We start from the raw sequence: 17,218 nt of genomic DNA on the forward strand, positions 1-17,218 counted from the left end.
GGAGCTAAAGGCACCTGAGGTTGCAGAGCAAAGGAATCCAGGTGGGACAAGGAGTTGGACCCTGACCTTGCCCTGTTCTCTCATATTCCAGGACTGGGCTAGCACAACACAAGCGCCCCTGGCACCCCCAGGCTGGCCCTGTACCTCTGGCCCTGGCAACTTCCCCAGGGTTGAACTGGGGGGTCCACAGGGCACAAGAGAGAAGGTGCGAGGTCTCCTCTCCAAGGGGAAGCAGCTCCTCAGGAAGTTGAGCTCTGGGAAGAAGGAGTGACACGGTGGCTCATCTCGCAGGCAGAAGTGGCCCCTGAGGCCTAGATCCCTCTCCTGTTGGGAAGGCCCTGGACTCTTCCGAGTTAACACTGTGGCACTGGGATGGGAATCAGAGACTCAGCGAAGGTCACATCTAGATGCATCTATAAGATGAATCCTCTGGATGGGCACCTTCCCCTTTCAGAAGGAGAAGCTGAAGCCCAGAGTAGGGCAGTCACTCGGCCGTGGTCGCTGAGTACCTCAGTCACAGAGCCGGGACTGGGCCCAGGACTCGTGACTCCCAGTCCTCTTACCTACGTCTAGTTCCCCACACTGTGCTAGTCCATTCTCTGGCCCTCCCCACTCCCAGATTGGGGGGTCCTGGAAGGACAAAGGGGCTTCTTCCCTTTTATGGCACTGGCTATCCTGATCATGTCTTCCCTCCCCTGAAGGAAAGTTTGCACTGGATTCTCCTGTGTCCCCTTCCTCACGGGCAAGTGGGGCACAGCCATGTATATATGTACATACTCAGTGCCTCAGTCCAGCTTCCTCCATCTCGCTTCCACTGCACAGGCCCGAGAAGGAGAAAGGCCATGCCAAAGCGGGCCTGACCCCGCCCCATAGTGCTCCACGCCCCCCTGCCAGTGCAGCCTCCTGGCCCCTGTGTGTCCCCACCCCCAAAGACCTAGGGGGCCAGCAGGCAGAAAGCAGGAGTTGGGTTTGCCTTATTTTGCTCATCGGATTCAACTTCTCTTTTGCATCATTTTCTTCTGGCCCCTGTTGGAGTTCAGGGGCTAGGGAGAAGGACAGATTTATGTAGCTATTTTCATACATTCCCTGTTCAGAGTGGGGTGGGGGGCTCTCCACCCTTACCCTAACCACCCCATACCCCTCAGCTGGGTGAGTGTCTCTGCATGTTACCTTCCCAGTGCTGGGAGATTGTTTGACTGAACCCCACCCCACCTTGGTCTCCAGGGGTGTGGAATGGGGGAAGCATTTGTTTAAAAAGACATTTTATTATAATAAAGTCTATTTTCACAAAATCTGTGCTGGGCTCTACCTGGGGCAAAGAACTCCTGGAGGGGGATGTCATTCTGGGCTTTGCACTCTTAGCTTTAGAACCTGGAAGCTACATCCTAGAGTGACTGGCACAAAATTAATGAACACCAAGAAGACCTAGGAGCTGTTGGGATGCAAAGGAAGCCATCCTGTCCTGCTCTGGGTTCCTCTAGACCAGCAAATAATCAAAAAAGCATCAGATAGATTGATATGAGAACAAACACAAACAAGTTTTTTTTTTTTTTTTTAAGATTTATTTATTCATACAAGCACTGGGTACAGTCAGAAGCACGGGAGGGTGAGAGAATTCACCAGAGCCAGAGCAGGGAGCAGAACAGGCAGAAGGACCGAGGTACACTGCTGAGGGGAGCAGCAGGCGGCAGGAGAGGTCTGCGCGCCACGTGGGACCCTTGCCGGTGGCCGGGGGTCAACCTGGCGCCACAGAGACTGGGGGCAGCTTCGCAGCCCAGGGCTTAACCATTGTGCTACCAGGGAGGCCCCAAACAAGTTTTTTTTTTAAAAGATTTATTTATTTATGCATACAAGAACTGGGGTGTAGACTAGAGGTATGTGTGGGGGGAGGTGAGAGGAGTCACCAGAGACAGAGTGGGGAGCAGAACTGGCAGACTGACTGAAACACATTGCTGAGGGGAGCAGCCGGCAAGACAGGAGAGGTCTGCTGCGCCATGTGGGTTGTTCCCTGGCCAGGAATCGAACTCGTGCTGCAGTGGCTGTGGTTAGCTTCCTAGGTTGTGTCTTAACCCTTGTGCCACCAGGAGGCCCCATGAGACTTTTACAGAGTTTAGAGGACAATCTGGTAATATCTATTAGAAATTTAATATGCAGGCAACCTGTGAGCCACTTCACAGTCTTTATCCTTGGAGAACTCTTCAGTGTGCACAGAAGGCCTCTTGCTGCTTTACTTTTAACGTGAAAAAAGGGAATTCTAACCTTTCATCAATCGAAGAAGGGTGGTGCAACGAAAGGGTAACTCAGGAGTACGAGCCAACTGTGTAAAAAGTGGCATTCTATTCTAAGCACACAATAGATCTTCAAGATGTATGGTTGAATGAGCAAAGCACATTGCAGAGCAAAATGTATAAAGTGATGTCATTGATGGAAAATGCGACCCCTATGTACAAATGGTGTATATAAAGTAAAATGAATGTAAAGGACAAGGTTTGGAAGGACAACACGAAAAAAATGACAAGTGTTTATGTCTAAGGAGTAGAGGAAGGCAATTGGAACTAGGGATGGTGCCATAATTTAAAGAATGCTTTAATTTAATCTGTGATGTTTTCATTTGATTCAACATATATCCAAGTATTACCTGTATAATTCAAAAATAATTTTAGAGAGAAAGCAAGGTCTTTGAGCTGGGCGCAATTTCTGTGTCTGAGTAGTCATTGCCTCTGCCCTCCCACCCCAGTTCCCATACTCTCCTTCTCTCCAACCACACACACACAGGAAATCTGGCTGTAATCCCAACTGAATTGTTTCCTAAACAGCATTAAGAAAGAACATTCTATTTGGCAAGCAGTCCAGAGAGGGCCCGTTATCCCACAGGCAGTTGGTCTTCACCTTGGGGGTGAGGATGTCTGGGAAAGATAAGTGGGGAGAAGGGAGGGCAGTGTGCATGTAGGTGGTGGTGGTGGTGGGGAACCCTGAAATGACTATAGAGAAGTAGCAGTGCCAGCAGTGCCCTCTAGAAGCCACCCCCACGATGAGGAGCTGTAGGGTACTTTATGAGACAAGGCTTGGGAATATTTCCTGCAGCAGATATGTTCTTCTGGTTACTCTGTATTCTGAGAAGCCTTTTTTTTTTTTTTTTTAAAGATTTTATTTACTTATGCACACAAGAGCTGGGGTACAGGCTAACGATTTGGGGCATGAGAGGCGTCACCAAAGACAGAGTGGGGAGCAGAACAGGCAGGCTGACTGAAATGCACTGCTGAGGGGAGCAACGGGCGAGTCAGGAGAGGTCTGCTGCGCCATGTGGGTTGCTCCCTGGCTGGCTGGGGATTGAACTCGTTTTGCAGAGTCTGCAGATTGCTTCATAGTGCAGTGCTTAACCCATTGTGCCACAAGGGAGGCCCCTGAGAAGCCTTTTGAACTTCAAATACACCTGGAAAATACACTCAGGCCTGACAAATAGGCCCAAGGCAGGCAGCATTCTGCACTCTCCCCACCCCCGTGAATTTCTGTGATGTCCTACCCCAGCTCTAGGCCTCTGGGTACACTGTACAGTGCACCCCCAACTCCACTGTCTGAATAAGCTTTCTAAAATGTTAACTGACCATGCATTTCACAACCTCAGGTGTCTTGGGAACCTTCAGGGCAAGAACTTCTCAGTAGGTGAGCAAGAGTATGTAGGCCTGCTTTACCAGTCCCATCCTGCCCCACCCCATGTTGAAACTGTCTGAATGCAGCCCACTTGTTTTGAGGTCTTTCGTGAGTCATTTTCTGGGTCCAGAATGTCCTTTCTTCCTTGTATCTACTCAGTCAACTTCTAAGCATTCTTCAAGGCAGTCTCAAGCATCAATTCCTCAAGAAGCCTCCCTCAGTCCCCCCATTATCCAAATGCTGATCTTTAATGCCCTTGGGTGCCACTGACTTGCATCCTGTGCTCCTGGAGGATGAAGCCTGCGCTTTGCTCAGCAGGGCATGCCCAGTGGCCCGCACAGTTCCTGGCACATGCAAGGACCCTCACTGAATACATGCCTGAGTGAAAGGTCAGGGGAAAGCATGCAAAGCCCATCTGCTGAAGAACGCTGGTTTCAAAGTCAAGAGACCTGACAGCTAATTATTTCGAGCTGTACCACATTGCCCTGAGCCAAGTCATCTCCTATGGGCTCTGTCCTTGTCATCTGTCCTATGAGGGGCCAATATTAATGTCTCTTCCCTCTTGAGCCTTGATAATGCCCTAAAAGAATAAAAAGACAGTGATTGTCAAGAGTTGAGGGTGGTGGGGAATGGGGGCTCCCATGCCGGCTGGTAAGAAGTGGGGTGCAGTCTCCAAAGGACTTTGACAATTAAAAATATGGGTATCCAAATATGCAGTGGATTTATTCCAGCATTTCTTGTCAAAGGAAACACTTGAAGATGCGACAAGAGATTTAACTTCACAGATATTGATCCTAGCGCTGTTTATAATAGTGGAAATAGGAAATCCAAGTATCTAACAAGAAAAGATTAATGAATAAATTATAGCATTTCAGATATTATGCAGACATAAAAATGAAGCAAGTCTATATTGACACAGGGATGTTCAGCTAAAGTGTTAAATAGAAGCAGGTTATAAAGCAACATTTAACGTACTACTGTTTAAAAATACATATTATATCTACATAGAGGATACTGAATTTTTTGATGGAGTGATTAGTGAGTGGTCGGATTATGGGAAATTATTTTCCTTCCTGCTGTTTATTTATGTGAAAAACAAGGGCAGACCTGAAAGAAAAAAAAAATGGATGCAAATCACTCACTGAATTATGAGTAATTTTGATTTATTTTATTTTCCTTGTGTTCTAACTTTTCAGGTATGAAAGTCTATTACATATAGGTTTTTAAAAAAGAATTTTCAAAATCCTACAAAAATTCTAGAAAATTCTGATTCACAAGGAGTTATTTGTCCAAGTTCAGATATCACACATCACACATCACCCTGGAATGGTCTCTCATGGGCCCCTGAGCTCTGCATCCCAGTGAGTGACAGGATCTCTGGGCACGGCGCACTGGACGGTGTTCTGGGTGTGTTGTTGTCCCTGTTCCTTGGCCAAGATGTGAGCTGGGCATAGAAGACAATAGTGAGTACCTGGAGGGTGGCCGAGGTAGGAGGAATGGCCAGACCAAACAGGACATGGGAGCCACGGTGGGCAGGTGGCCAGCCTGATGGGAGCCCAGGGAGACAGAGTCAGAAGCCATTGGGTACTTTTCCTGCCTGAGAATGTCAGTCCCTTTGCCAGTCTTCCTCCAGGGAGAAACTCCCCCTCTTCTATTTCAGAACATTCCTGAAGTTTAACCCAGTGCATTTAGGAGAAATGCACTGACCTTGTCCCAGAGAGGCCCTGGGGTTGCGCTGCCCAACTGATCACTAACCACAACCAGTTCTGCTCTCCCCTGGTTCCTGAAATTCAGGAGTCTCTAGCTGGTGTGGTGGACGGCCCCCTACTAAAATGAAAAAGAAAGGAGACTTGGAGAGGGACAGAGGAAGTTACCTTGGTCTTGAACCCATAATCCCCAGGGTCCTCCTTCCTGTGAAGCCCAACGGTCTCCAACCAGATTTCCTGCCTCTAACCCTCATTGAGAACGGGGGGCTGTCCACCAGGGCTGGCCTCAGAGGCCAGGTTGCTTTTGGGGTGCAGGATGGCCTCCTGAGGAGGTTCTCTTGACTCCAGCTCTCCCTTTCCCTTTCCCTCCTCCTCTGGATCACTCTGTCACACAATTCCTTGGCCTATTGGTTCCTGATTTGAGTCTCTTTCAAAGAAACCCCAGATACTCAGTTCAATCAGAATTTGGGAGTGGGGTTAGTTGTCTGTAGCCACTGGGGACAGTACTGGTCTAGGCATACAATAGGGAGCTGAGAAACTCTGGGGGTGGAGGTGCTAAGTCGAAGATTGGGGACAGTTCTGACCCCTTCCCTTTCCTGTTCTAATTTCCCGTATCAGGGACCTTGAGTTCTGGGCACCCGGGACACAGTGGGGGGAGGGAATTCAGTCTCTGGGGGCAGGCCTCTGTCTGCCCCGCCCCTCCCCCAACATGGAGGCCATAAAAGCCAGATCCAGCTGAGGGATTTTGCCAATGCCAGATAAACTTGGGAGGTGGTGTCCTTGGAGACTGAGTGACTAAAGCTAGCAAAAAAGGGGGTACTGTGAACCCCACCCTCAAGGTGGCCCAGATTCATTGAGGTGGGACTTGGGTATGAAGGTGGGAGGAGAGGATTGGTGGGACTTTCTTCTCCCAGGCGCACCAGCGGGCCTTGGACACTCACCTCGCTGGGCTTCTTATTGCAGACATGAAGCTGCTCCTGGCCCTTGCAGGGCTCCTGGTCATTCTGGCCATGCCACAGTCCTCTGAGAGTGCTGCTTCAGGTAACCATTCAGAAAGAAGGGAAAATCTGGTGTATTGGGGTGGGGGTGGGGGGCTAAAGTTCCAGGCGTTTCTTCCCTCCCTGCATGCCATGTTGGCTCTGGGGCCTGATGGGAGGTTTTGGGTCCACTCCTGACTTTCTGACTCCTGCTTTGGGCAGCTGTCCTGGGGCAGGTGGAGACCTCAGTGGTGCTGACCTGCATGGAAGAGGCCAAGCGAATAGTGGACAAGGCCTACAAGGATCGACGGGAAAGGTGGGCACTGGGTACTGCCCAGATGTGTACCAGGCTGCTTTTCAGAGAAAGAATAGGCAGGGTTTGTGGGTGTAAGTGGGGACTCTCTGTCAGTGCTTGTGTCTCTGGGTATGAGAACATCTTCAAATGTTCTCCCTCCCATGACCTTGCCAGTCTGAATACCCAGGTCCATACCCTGTTTATATAGAGAGACCTTTCTGTCCACACTGTCCTGCATGTTCATCTCCTGAGCTGAGGCTCTTCTGAGTGTTTCTGCACCCCCTTTCTGGCCCTACCTCTCCCTTCTCCGAGTAGCATCAAGCAGCGGCTTCGCAGTGGCTCAGCCAGCCCCATGGAGCTCCTGTCCTACTTCAAGCAGCCAGTGGCCGCCACCAGGACAGCTGTGAGGGCTGCTGACTATTTGCATGTGGCCTTAGACTTGCTGAAGGGGAAGCTGCGGCCCCTGTGGCCAGGCCCTTTCAATGTCACTGGTAATTTGCCCTTAAAATCCCAGCCCCTGCTCCCCTCGTGATCCCTTCTAGTAACCCTAGTTGCCTTCCCAGTTCCTCCTTCCAGTAGTCTTAGGGGCATCCTGGTCTCCTCTCCATGTCTTCAGATGGTTGCCCCAAACCAAATGTCCTCAGGGATCCCCAGCCTAGGGTAGGAAATGGGGGGCTTAGCTTCACAACCCCCTTCTCCTGGCTCCCAGATGTGCTGACGCCAGCTCAGCTGAATCTGCTGGCCAAGTCTAGCGGCTGCGCCTACCAGGACGTGGGGGTGAGGTGCCCAGAGCAGGACAAGTACCGCACCATCACCGGGCAGTGCAACAACAGGTGCGCCGGCTGGGGCAGGCCCAGGACTGGGGTGGGAGAAGTGGGGTGGGGGGCTTGTGGCGGCGCCCTGGGTCCCTGACTGGCCCTTGGCACCACCTTGTGTCAGTGCAGCCTCTTGTCAGCGCCCGCCTTCCCCCACAGGCGCAGCCCCACGTTGGGCGCCTCCAACCGCGCCTTAGCGCGCTGGCTGCCCGCTGAATACGAGGACGGCGTCTCAGTGCCCTACGGCTGGACGCCCGGGGTCAAGCGCAACGGCTTCCCGGTGCCCCTGGTGAGTATGGCGAGCAGAAGGGTGAGGCCCACCCAAGACCTCCGGGCAGTGCCCAGGCGGCCCCTGACACTCTGTGTCCCGCAGGCTCGCGCTGTCTCCAACGCCATTGTGCGCTTCCCCAACGAGCAGCTGACCCGAGACCAGGAGCGCTCACTCATGTTCATGCAGTGGGGGCAGCTGCTGGACCATGACCTGGACTTGGCCCCCGAGCCAGCTGCCCGGGCCTCCTTCACCACTGGCATCAACTGCGAGACCAGCTGCCTGCAGCAGCCGCCCTGCTTCCCCCTCAAGGTGCTGGCTTCTTCCTGCCCACTCCTAGCTGGCTGTCCTGAGGGCGCGAGAGGGCCAGGGTGCCTGGAAGTGGCCCCTCCATAGGGCCCCAGGTTTCCTTCCCCAGCTCCTGAGGAAGAGCAGCCCTGTCCACCCATGCCCTTCCTCCCCCCTTCCAGAGGCAGCCCCTCAGTCAGCTGCCAACCAGCCATAAACTGCCTCTCCCAGGTGGCTGTTTAGCTCCTGGCAGGTGTGATTCCCATTGGAGGAACCCAGTTGGTTGAGGACTGTGTTCAGCAGGGAAGGAGGAGAGCCTAGAAGGAGAGGCTGAGATAGGGAGGGGAGAAAGAGACGCAGAAGAGCAGGAACCAGGATGGGAGACAGGAAAGGGACAGGGAGGAGATGGTGGGAAAGGGAAGGAAAAGGAAGAGGAACACCCCCCCCCAGCCCCCGCCCCGTAAAGACCAAATCCAGAGAACAGGGGCGGGAGGAACAGGCACAGAGGAAAGAGAGAAGAGAGGTTTAGGGGAGGGTTCAGAGAACAAATCAGCCCCGCTCCAGGGTACCCACATTCCCCAGTCCAGCATTCTAGTCGTCACCCTGAAACCCAGAGGCGTTCTGCTGGTGGAGACTCAGGCAGTGATCCCTTGTGGGTCTCTGCAGACCGAGGGACCGGAAATCCTTAAGTGTCTGGGTTTGGGCGTTTGGGCTTCCCCTTCTGGTCTTGGGCTCCAGGCTGCTTCTGAGGTGGAATTGAGAGCCTCAGGAGGCTGGACTCACTGCCCTTGGTGAGTCAACCCAATCTCTCTCTGTCCTGCAGATCCCACCCAACGACCCCAGAATTAAGAATGTACGTGACTGCATCCCCTTCTTCCGTTCCTGTCCGGCCTGCACAGGGGGCAACATTACCATCCGCAACCAGATCAACGCGCTCACCTCCTTCGTGGACGCCAGCATGGTGTACGGCAGCGAGGACCCCTTGGCCATGAGATTGCGCAACCAGACCAACCAGCTCGGGCTGCTGTTGGTCAATGATCGCTTCCAGGACAACGGCCGCGCCCTGCTGCCCTTCGACAACCTGCATGATGACCCCTGCCTCCTCACCAACCGCTCCGTGAACATCCCCTGCTTCCTGGCAGGTCAGCCTGGGGAGGGGGCCTGGTGTGGGGCAGGGGTGGTCCTTGCTGGAGTGACAGGGAGCCTGTTTCTGAGTAACTCATGTGAGACGTTGTCCTCACCAGCTTCATGATAGTAATCCTGTTGCCTTGGTGATGAGTTGAGCCCAGAAGGCAAAACCAAATCAAAGGCCCAAAGCCCAAATTTAAGAAGGAGGCTCACAGATGACAAAGGGGCCTCTGTCCTTCTGCCCATCCTTTGCTCTGTCTCTCTGTTTCCCTCCAGACTCTAGCAGAAAGGAGAGTTTAGTTCCCCAGGGAGTAGGAACTAAAAGGACTGAGGGCCATGTAGCGCCCTCATTCTCTAGAGCTGCGGTTTTTAATATGGTAATCACTAGTCATTCACATGTTTTAAGTTTTTCATTTAAACTTAAAAGTGCACAGGCACTGTCTCAACTATATCCCCAGGACTGCCAGTTTTTTATCCTACCACCACCAGTGTTTTTTTCTTAAAGGTTTGTTTTATTTATTTATGCATACAAGAGCTGGGGTGTAGGCCAGAGGAGTGGGGTGTCAGAGGATTCACCAGAGACAGAATGGGGAGCAGAACAGGCGGATTGACTGAAATCCACTGCTGAGGGGAGCAGTAGGTGAGACAGGAGAGGTCTGCTGTACCATGTGGGTCACCTTCCTGGCTGGAGATCAAACCCGTGCCACAGTGGCTGCCAATAGCTTCATAGTGGTGAGACTTAACCCCCTGCACCACCAGGGAGGCCCCAAGTTTCCAGTGTTTTTGATGAAACCAAAATCCCTCTGGCTTCCCTCCCTTTCCTCCTGGTTATCCCTTCCCTGGCTGGACACTGGGGAAGAGAATCAAGGTTATGTAGGTTGTTCTGGGCTAGTGGGGAGGAGTTGTATTCAGTCAGTCATGGTTGCCCCCACCTAGCATTAAGTGGCATGTCCCAGAACTGGATCATCATGACTGCTGGCAACTTAGGCAACAGCAAGCTGCTCTCAGAGTTTCCTTCTCATCAACCTCTAGACCTGATGAGAACTGAATCTTGTGTCCTTCTGAAATGGTCCTGACCTTAATTATCTGGCACGCTAGAGAAGGATTTGGGGAAAGACCAGAGAGATTGGGGTGGGGGAGTGTCTCACTCAATCCTTTTAAATGGCCTGGACTCCAAACATCCTGTGTCCTAGCAGGCTGCACAATTAGTGTGTCGTAGAGGTGGGGATGGCCACTTTGATAAGATGGTAGTGACGTTTTAGAAACCTGTGTTGAGGGGCCCCCCTGGTGGTGCAAGGAGTTGAGATACAGCACTATGAAGCTGTCCACAGCCACTGCAGTGTTAGTTCGATCCCCGGCCAGAGAGGTAACCCACATGGCGCAGCAGACCTCTCCTGCTTCGCCCACTGCCTCCCCTCAGCAGTGCATTTCAGTGATCTGCCTGTTCTGCTCCCCATTCTGTCTCTGGTGAATCTTCTTACACCCCCCCACACACCTCTGGCCTGTACCCCAGTTCTTGTATGCATAAATAAATAAATCTTAAAAAAAAAAAAAAAGAAACCTGTGTTGAGAAGGATTCTGATTGCATCCAACTGTAGCAGGAGAGAGTGCTGTATCATTAGCTGTGTCTGACTGACCTGGCATGAAAGTAGGGAAAGCCAGTATGCATGTTACTGTTGATTCCCTGAATCAAGAGAACAAGCTAACTGGAGCATGTTCGTGGATTTCCTACTTTTTACCAGACACTGTTAAACTCCCTGTGTCTATGTGTGTTTGGTGGGAGGATTGAATACAAAAGAGTGCAAGCTATAGTTCTTGTCCTCAAGGAGTTACAGTCTCAGATATAAAAAAACGGCAAGTCATATATTAGATCCAATGCCCTACTGAGTGAACATCTCAGACCAGCGATGCCCCCAGACAGAGAAAGAAGCTAGTGCAGTGGGACAGGGTATCAGGAGTGAACTGAGCCTGGTGTGGAAAGATGGGTGGAGTGAACTGAGCAGGGGACATTTCAAGTCTTGGCTTCGGAGGGAGTTTCAATGGATCAAGTCCTTCCTGGGATGGAGGTCTTAGGAATGATGGTAGTTTTTATGTCCCTCAGGGGACACCCGCTCAAGCGAGATGCCAGAGCTCACCTCCATGCATACACTCTTACTGCGGGAGCACAACCGACTGGCCACGCAGCTCAAGCGCCTGAACCCCCGCTGGGATGGAGAGAAGCTCTACCAGGAAGCCCGGAAGATCGTGGGAGCCATGGTCCAGGTAGACAGTTCTGAGCACTGGTGATGCCAGGGTTGGGGCAGGCATCCCAACTGTGCCACCTTGGACAAGTTAACTCTCACGAGCCTCAGTTTCTTCATCCCTGATGCTGTAAGGATAAAAGGACATATAAGAAAATACCTGGGAAGTGCTAAGTGCCAAACAAGGGTTACCAGCTTCCCACCCCCTCCACCCCAGGCACTCTCCTCCCTTTCTTCTGCCCTGTCTGTTGTGAATGGGATAGTGAGGGTTAAACAGGTGAGTCTAAAGTGACTGGTGCAGAGCAGTTGTTCAGTAAATGCCTTTCCTTTCCTTTCCCTCATGTCCTTGTCACCCTCAGCTCCTTTACATACCTGCCCATTCTTTCAGATGTTATTACCATGCTCACCCAATCCCTGTATACTTGCTTATCTCTGGACAGTGATCCTGGTTCTCCTTCCCAGTTGATGCTCCAAAACCCCCATTCCTGGCCCAAGACACACACACACACACACACACACACACACACCCCTTTTTCATACTCCTACACTCTGGAGCAGGAGAGAGTTGCAGGTACTGAGGGTGACTGTTTGATTGCACTAAAAACTTAGATGAGCTTCACTGAAACCTCAAAGGAAATTCCAGAGTCTGGAGTCTGATGTGACTGTTCCATATCTTCTTTTCTCACTGGGGGAAATCGTCTGGTGGTGGTGGTGGTGGTGGGGGTTTCCCCTTGTGGCTGTCCCTCTTTACACAAGCATATATCGAACCCCACCCTGAACCAGGCACTTGCTGGGCACTGAGTAATTTCTAGAGAAATGAGATAAAGCCCTTGTTCTCAAGGAGTTTATAAATTAGTAGGATAAATGAAACATTAATAACTGAAGGGCAAGGGAGCTATTGCAATGACTGGCAAAGTGCTTTGTTATGTAATCTGCTAAGGCAGAGGCACTATAATTACCCTAATTTTCATTTGAGGAACTGGGGCTCAGAGAAGTAAGGACTGATCCAAGGTCACACAGCCAGAAAAAGTAGAGGTCTGTTCAGCCTCTCTGTTAGGCCCAGACCCAGCGGTACAGATGATAATTCCCTGGCCACAGGCAGATGATGGAGGGGGCTCCCACAAGTCGGGACTACAGCCAGGTGAGTGGAGAGGTCATCCTGAGTGATTTTTCTTTAGATTATTACTTACCGGGATTACCTGCCCCTGGTGCTGGGGCCTGAAGCTATGAAGAAGTACCTGCCCAAGTACCGCTCATACAATGACTCGGTGGACCCTCGCATCGCCAATGTCTTCACCAATGCCTTCCGCTATGGCCACACCCTCATCCAACCCTTCATGTTCCGCCTGGACAGTCGGTACCAGCCCGTGAAGATCAACCCCCGAGTTCCACTCAGCAGGGTCTTTTTTGCTTCTTGGAGGGTAGTGCTGGAAGGTGAGCCTGACCCAGTGGACTGGCAGCTGAGTGGGGTGAAGGTGGGCTTCATCACCAGGAGCCAGCGGCAAGAGAGGTCATCTTTCTGTCTTTGGAGGTCTGATCTGGCAACCAACCTCAGTTTATCAAACCACTTTGCATCTCATATTAAAGAGTGGGATGGAGAGGCCTTTTCGGGAGGAGTTCCTTTGGTTTTTTTTTCCACAAAGAATTAGTTATTTATGCATAGAACTGGGGTGTAGGCCAGAGGTGTGGGGGCTGGTGAGAGGATTCACCAGAGACAGAGTGGAGTGCAGAAAAGGCGGATCTACTGAAATACACTGCTGAGGGGAGCAGTAGGGAAGGCAGGAATGGTCTGCTGCGCCATGTGGGTCAGCTCCCTGGCTGGGGATCAAACTCAGGCCATAGAGATGATGGAGCTGAGACTCCCTGTGCTACCAGGGAGGCCCAGAGCAGGTTCTTTTCTGCCACACACTGTGATGGTCTCCAGTGACCTCAGACTGCCACCTTTCAGTGACCCAGGGGGCTAAGGGCTGGGAGCAGCCAACCTTGGCAGTCTCAATGGCATAATCCCCTGAGATTTCAATGCCCACATGAGGACCTGCCCGCTGGGCCACCTTAGCACCAGGAGCTGCATGTGCCCAGCCCTCTGTGCCTAACCCCGTCTTGGACTTGTTCCTGACTTCATATTGAGCTCTCGTGCTGAGCCAGGTCCTTCCCTCAACCTTGCTCCTCTTGCCCCCAGGTGGCATCGATCCCATCCTACGGGGCCTCATGGCCACACCTGCCAAGCTGAATCGCCAGAACCAAATTGTGGTGGATGAGATCCGGGATCGGTTGTTTGAGCAGGTCATGAGGATCGGGCTGGACCTGCCCGCTCTGAACATGCAGCGCAGCCGGGACCATGGCCTCCCAGGTAAGGAGGCTGCAGGACTCCCTCCACCCCATCCCATCCCTTGCTAGTGCCTGCACATGTTAGTGCCCCAGCTGTCAAGGCTTCTCCCCACCCCAGCACCTTTCTCTTAGGAAGCAGTCTGAGGTCCGGCCCCTACCCTCACTGGGCCTTCCTGGTCCATTTTTAGCTCCACCCAGCCTCTCCCCCATTACTATAACCCTCAAATGTGGAACATCATCATGCTGACAACAATACCCTTACTCTCCACTGATGTTCCCTCTCCATTATCACTCCATCTTGCTTCATTTGAGGGGAAGAGAGTTTTATCACTTCCATTTTGCTGCTGAGGAAACAGACTTGGAGAGATTCAGCACCTGTCCTGGTTCTCCAGCCAAGACAGTGACAGAGCTGGAATTTAAACCCAGATCAGCCTAGGGCCTCCCCGGTGGCGCAGCGGTTGAGCGCTGGGTTGCGAAGCTGCCCGCGGCCTCTGAGGCGCCGGTTCGATCCCCGGCTGCTCCCCGGCCACCAAGGAGGGTCCCACATGGCGCGCAGACCTCTCCTGCCGCCCGCTGCTCCCCTCAGCAGTGTACTTCGGTCCTTCTGCCTGCTCTGCTCCCCGCTCTGGCTCTGGTGAATTCTCTCACCCTCCCGCACTTCTGACTGTACCCAGTGCATGTATAAACAAAAACAAACAAACCAGCAAACAAATAAATAAAGCATGCCTCTAAAAAAAAAAAAAAAAAAAAAACCAGATCAGCCTAACCCCAAAGCCTGTGCCAACATTACACGACAGTTGAATCTTCCAGACACACAATACTCCTAACAGTTCAGAGGTCTCCAGTAAGAGGTCCCTGTTCTTCGGCCTGGCGGGAGATATGGCCATTTCAGATTTGCCTTAGGGAGGAAAGGCAAGGGAGAGGCCAGCTGTCCTGTTGGCTTGAGTGGAGGATTCAGGATTCTTAGGGATAATAGCCTGGGATAAGCTCCTCTGCGCCTCCCCTCTCATGCACCACTGTGCAGGGCCTTGGCATGCTGGGAAGGTGGGTTTTCTGGGACCCACCCCCAGCCATTCTCCCCTCCTCCCCTGCAGGGTACAACGCCTGGAGGCGCTTCTGTGGGCTTACACAGCCCCAAACTGTGGGAGAGCTGGGTACCGTGCTGAAGAACCTGGACCTGGCCAGGAAGCTGATGGCGCAGTATGGCACACCCAACAACATTGACATCTGGATGGGCGGCGTGGCCGAACCCCTGCAGAGGCAGGGCCGTGTGGGTCCGCTTCTCGCCTGCCTCATCGGGACCCAGTTCAGGAAGCTGCGAGATGGAGATCGGTGAGGCAGCAACCAAGAGGCCTGGGCCCCCTCTGGGGTGGGGGCTGATTCTGAACTCAGGGCCCCAATCTCCTTCTCTAAAATGACGGGCTGGAAGGAAGTTATGATCATCTAGTGTGTTCCAGGAAGCCTTGAGATCATCCCTAATGTGCTCTTAATTTGTTGGGGTTACAGCAAAGAGACACCTGAACCCCTGGTTGTGGACAGGGAAGATAGAAGAAGGGCCATTCTTAACTATTTCTGGCAGTTTCAGGGTTCAATCATGGAGCTGTCTATCACTGCCGAACAGGCCCATCCTTATTCCTACCCTTATGCATCTGGTGTCATTTTGTTGTGAACCTGACATTTCTCATACCCAGTTCTCACCTACATTAGTGGTGTCCAGGTCAGGGCATGCAGGCAGCTGAGCTTTACCCTGCGGTGAATGGGATTTCATTTGTTTACTCCCCATGGGCTGCCTGAGAGCACGGGACTCACCTGTGCTGCAGAGCAGAGTCTGTTGTGATCCCCTAGCATCCAGGGAGCAGCTCAAGCCAGCTGATGCCCAGGAGTGCCTCAGGTACAATGTCTGCGGGTATCCCCTTTGCAGGTTTTGGTGGCAGAACAAGGGGGTGTTCAGTGAGGCACAGAAGCGGGCGCTGGCCACGATCTCCTTGCCCCGCATCATCTGTGACAACACAGGCATCACCATTGTGTCTAAGAATAACATCTTCATGTCCAACACATTCCCTCGGGACTTTGTCAACTGCAGAACACTCCCTGCGCTGGATCTGACACCCTGGAGTGACAAGGCCTAGAGGCTGGGTAAGGGGATTCAGTAGTGAAGTGAAGGCTGGGCCTACCTGGGCTCAGGTGGAACCAGAGATCACCAATCTTGTTCTGGAAGATGGCTGAGAAAATGAATAAACATTCACACGTGTGTGCATGTGTGTGCACTGTGCAATGTATATAAATTGCATTTCATGTGTCACCTGTGAACGTTGGCAGCAGTGTTTGGGGTGATGTGTATGTGCCATTTACGTGTGTTTGCTGTTTATATGAATATTAAGTATACAGAGGGCAGCAAGAGAGGATTGGTGAGGAGCACAAGCTCAGGAGCCAGATGCAGCTCACCAGCTGTGTGACCTTGAACAAATGACTCAACCTCACTAAGCCTGAGTTTTTGTCTTTGTAAATAACATAGCTCCTGAGCAGGCCCATTTGCACTCTCTAGTTGTTCCTTTAGGGGGTGCTACATACTTGCCTGGCACTGCTGGGCATGAGAAACAGACACCATTTCTGTCTGTGGATATTATACCTTGACAGTGGCCTGGTTAGCAGAGATAGACTGGCGACCCCCAGGGGAAGGGCCATTAGCAGTGAGGCTGTGCATGTGACTGAGTGATGGCCTTAGGTGAGCCAGGCTCAGTCCATGGCTCCCCTTTTTCTTCCTTACCTTGTTCTCTTGCTTATTCACAGGCACCCCCCTGGAGAGGAGCTGGGGCCCACTGGTCCTTCTCTAGCATCTGTTTGTAACTGATGTTTATGATAATAAAACACCTCTGACAGGATCTTCTTTTGTCTGGATCTGCAATGGGGCTGGGGCCTCAGCACGAGGCTTGCTCTGGGCTCTGAACTGAACAGTGGTCTGTGCCTTGGGTCCAGTGCTTTCTGAAGTGACAGTTTCCAGGAATCCTCCTTTGGCTTTGAACACGCAAAGACAGTTCTCAGAAACTCAGGGGACAGGCTAAGCTGAGCAGACCTTCCTCCATCAAAAGAATTATGACCATCAAGCCCTTATGCGCGTTCTCTGCTGTGGCACATAATTGCTACAAGCTCACTCTGTGTTGGGTCTGTGCCACGTGCCAACAAACTTGGGGAGGTGTAATAACAGGGTAGGCCCTCCCCAGGTGATGGGGGTCTCTGGGCCCTGCCTCCCTGCAGCCTGGCAGAGTGGTCCAGAGGCCCTCAAGACTGTAGATGCCTTCTGAGCCCTGGATTCCCGTGGCCAGGTCCTCAAAGTAGGGACAACAGATGGCTGGGAAGAGGGAGGGGAAGGAGTGTATTTCCCTAATAATCTTGCCTGGAGCTTCACCCTTATATCTGACTGGTGATTCCCTTTCCTTCTTTCTGTTCTTCCCACATTTGGGGAGGGGCACTGGCCGCTGGGGAGCCTGAGGTGTGGAGGGTGCTGGGTAGCAGGATGGCAAC

General features: G+C 52.2%; 1 protein-coding gene across 1 annotated transcript; it reads left to right on the forward strand.

Annotated features, from left to right (window-relative positions):
• Positions 1 to 6,307: 6,307 nt before the first annotated feature.
• MPO (myeloperoxidase) lies at positions 6,308 to 15,825 on the forward strand (the record flags this gene model as incomplete). Its single annotated transcript, XM_084238827.1, has 12 exons — positions 6,308 to 6,398; positions 6,557 to 6,650; positions 6,945 to 7,120; positions 7,339 to 7,462; positions 7,604 to 7,733; positions 7,818 to 8,024; positions 8,824 to 9,142; positions 11,230 to 11,390; positions 12,547 to 12,802; positions 13,548 to 13,718; positions 14,791 to 15,028; positions 15,618 to 15,825. The coding sequence occupies exons 1-12, from the start codon at positions 6,323 to 6,325 to the stop codon at positions 15,823 to 15,825; spliced, it is 2,160 nt and encodes a 719-aa protein (XP_084094953.1). The 5' UTR covers positions 6,308 to 6,322.
• Positions 15,826 to 17,218: the final 1,393 nt, after the last annotated feature.

This window comes from Talpa europaea, assembly GCF_964194135.1.
Source record: "Talpa europaea genome assembly, chromosome: 7".
Lineage (NCBI taxonomy): Eukaryota > Metazoa > Chordata > Mammalia > Eulipotyphla > Talpidae > Talpa > Talpa europaea.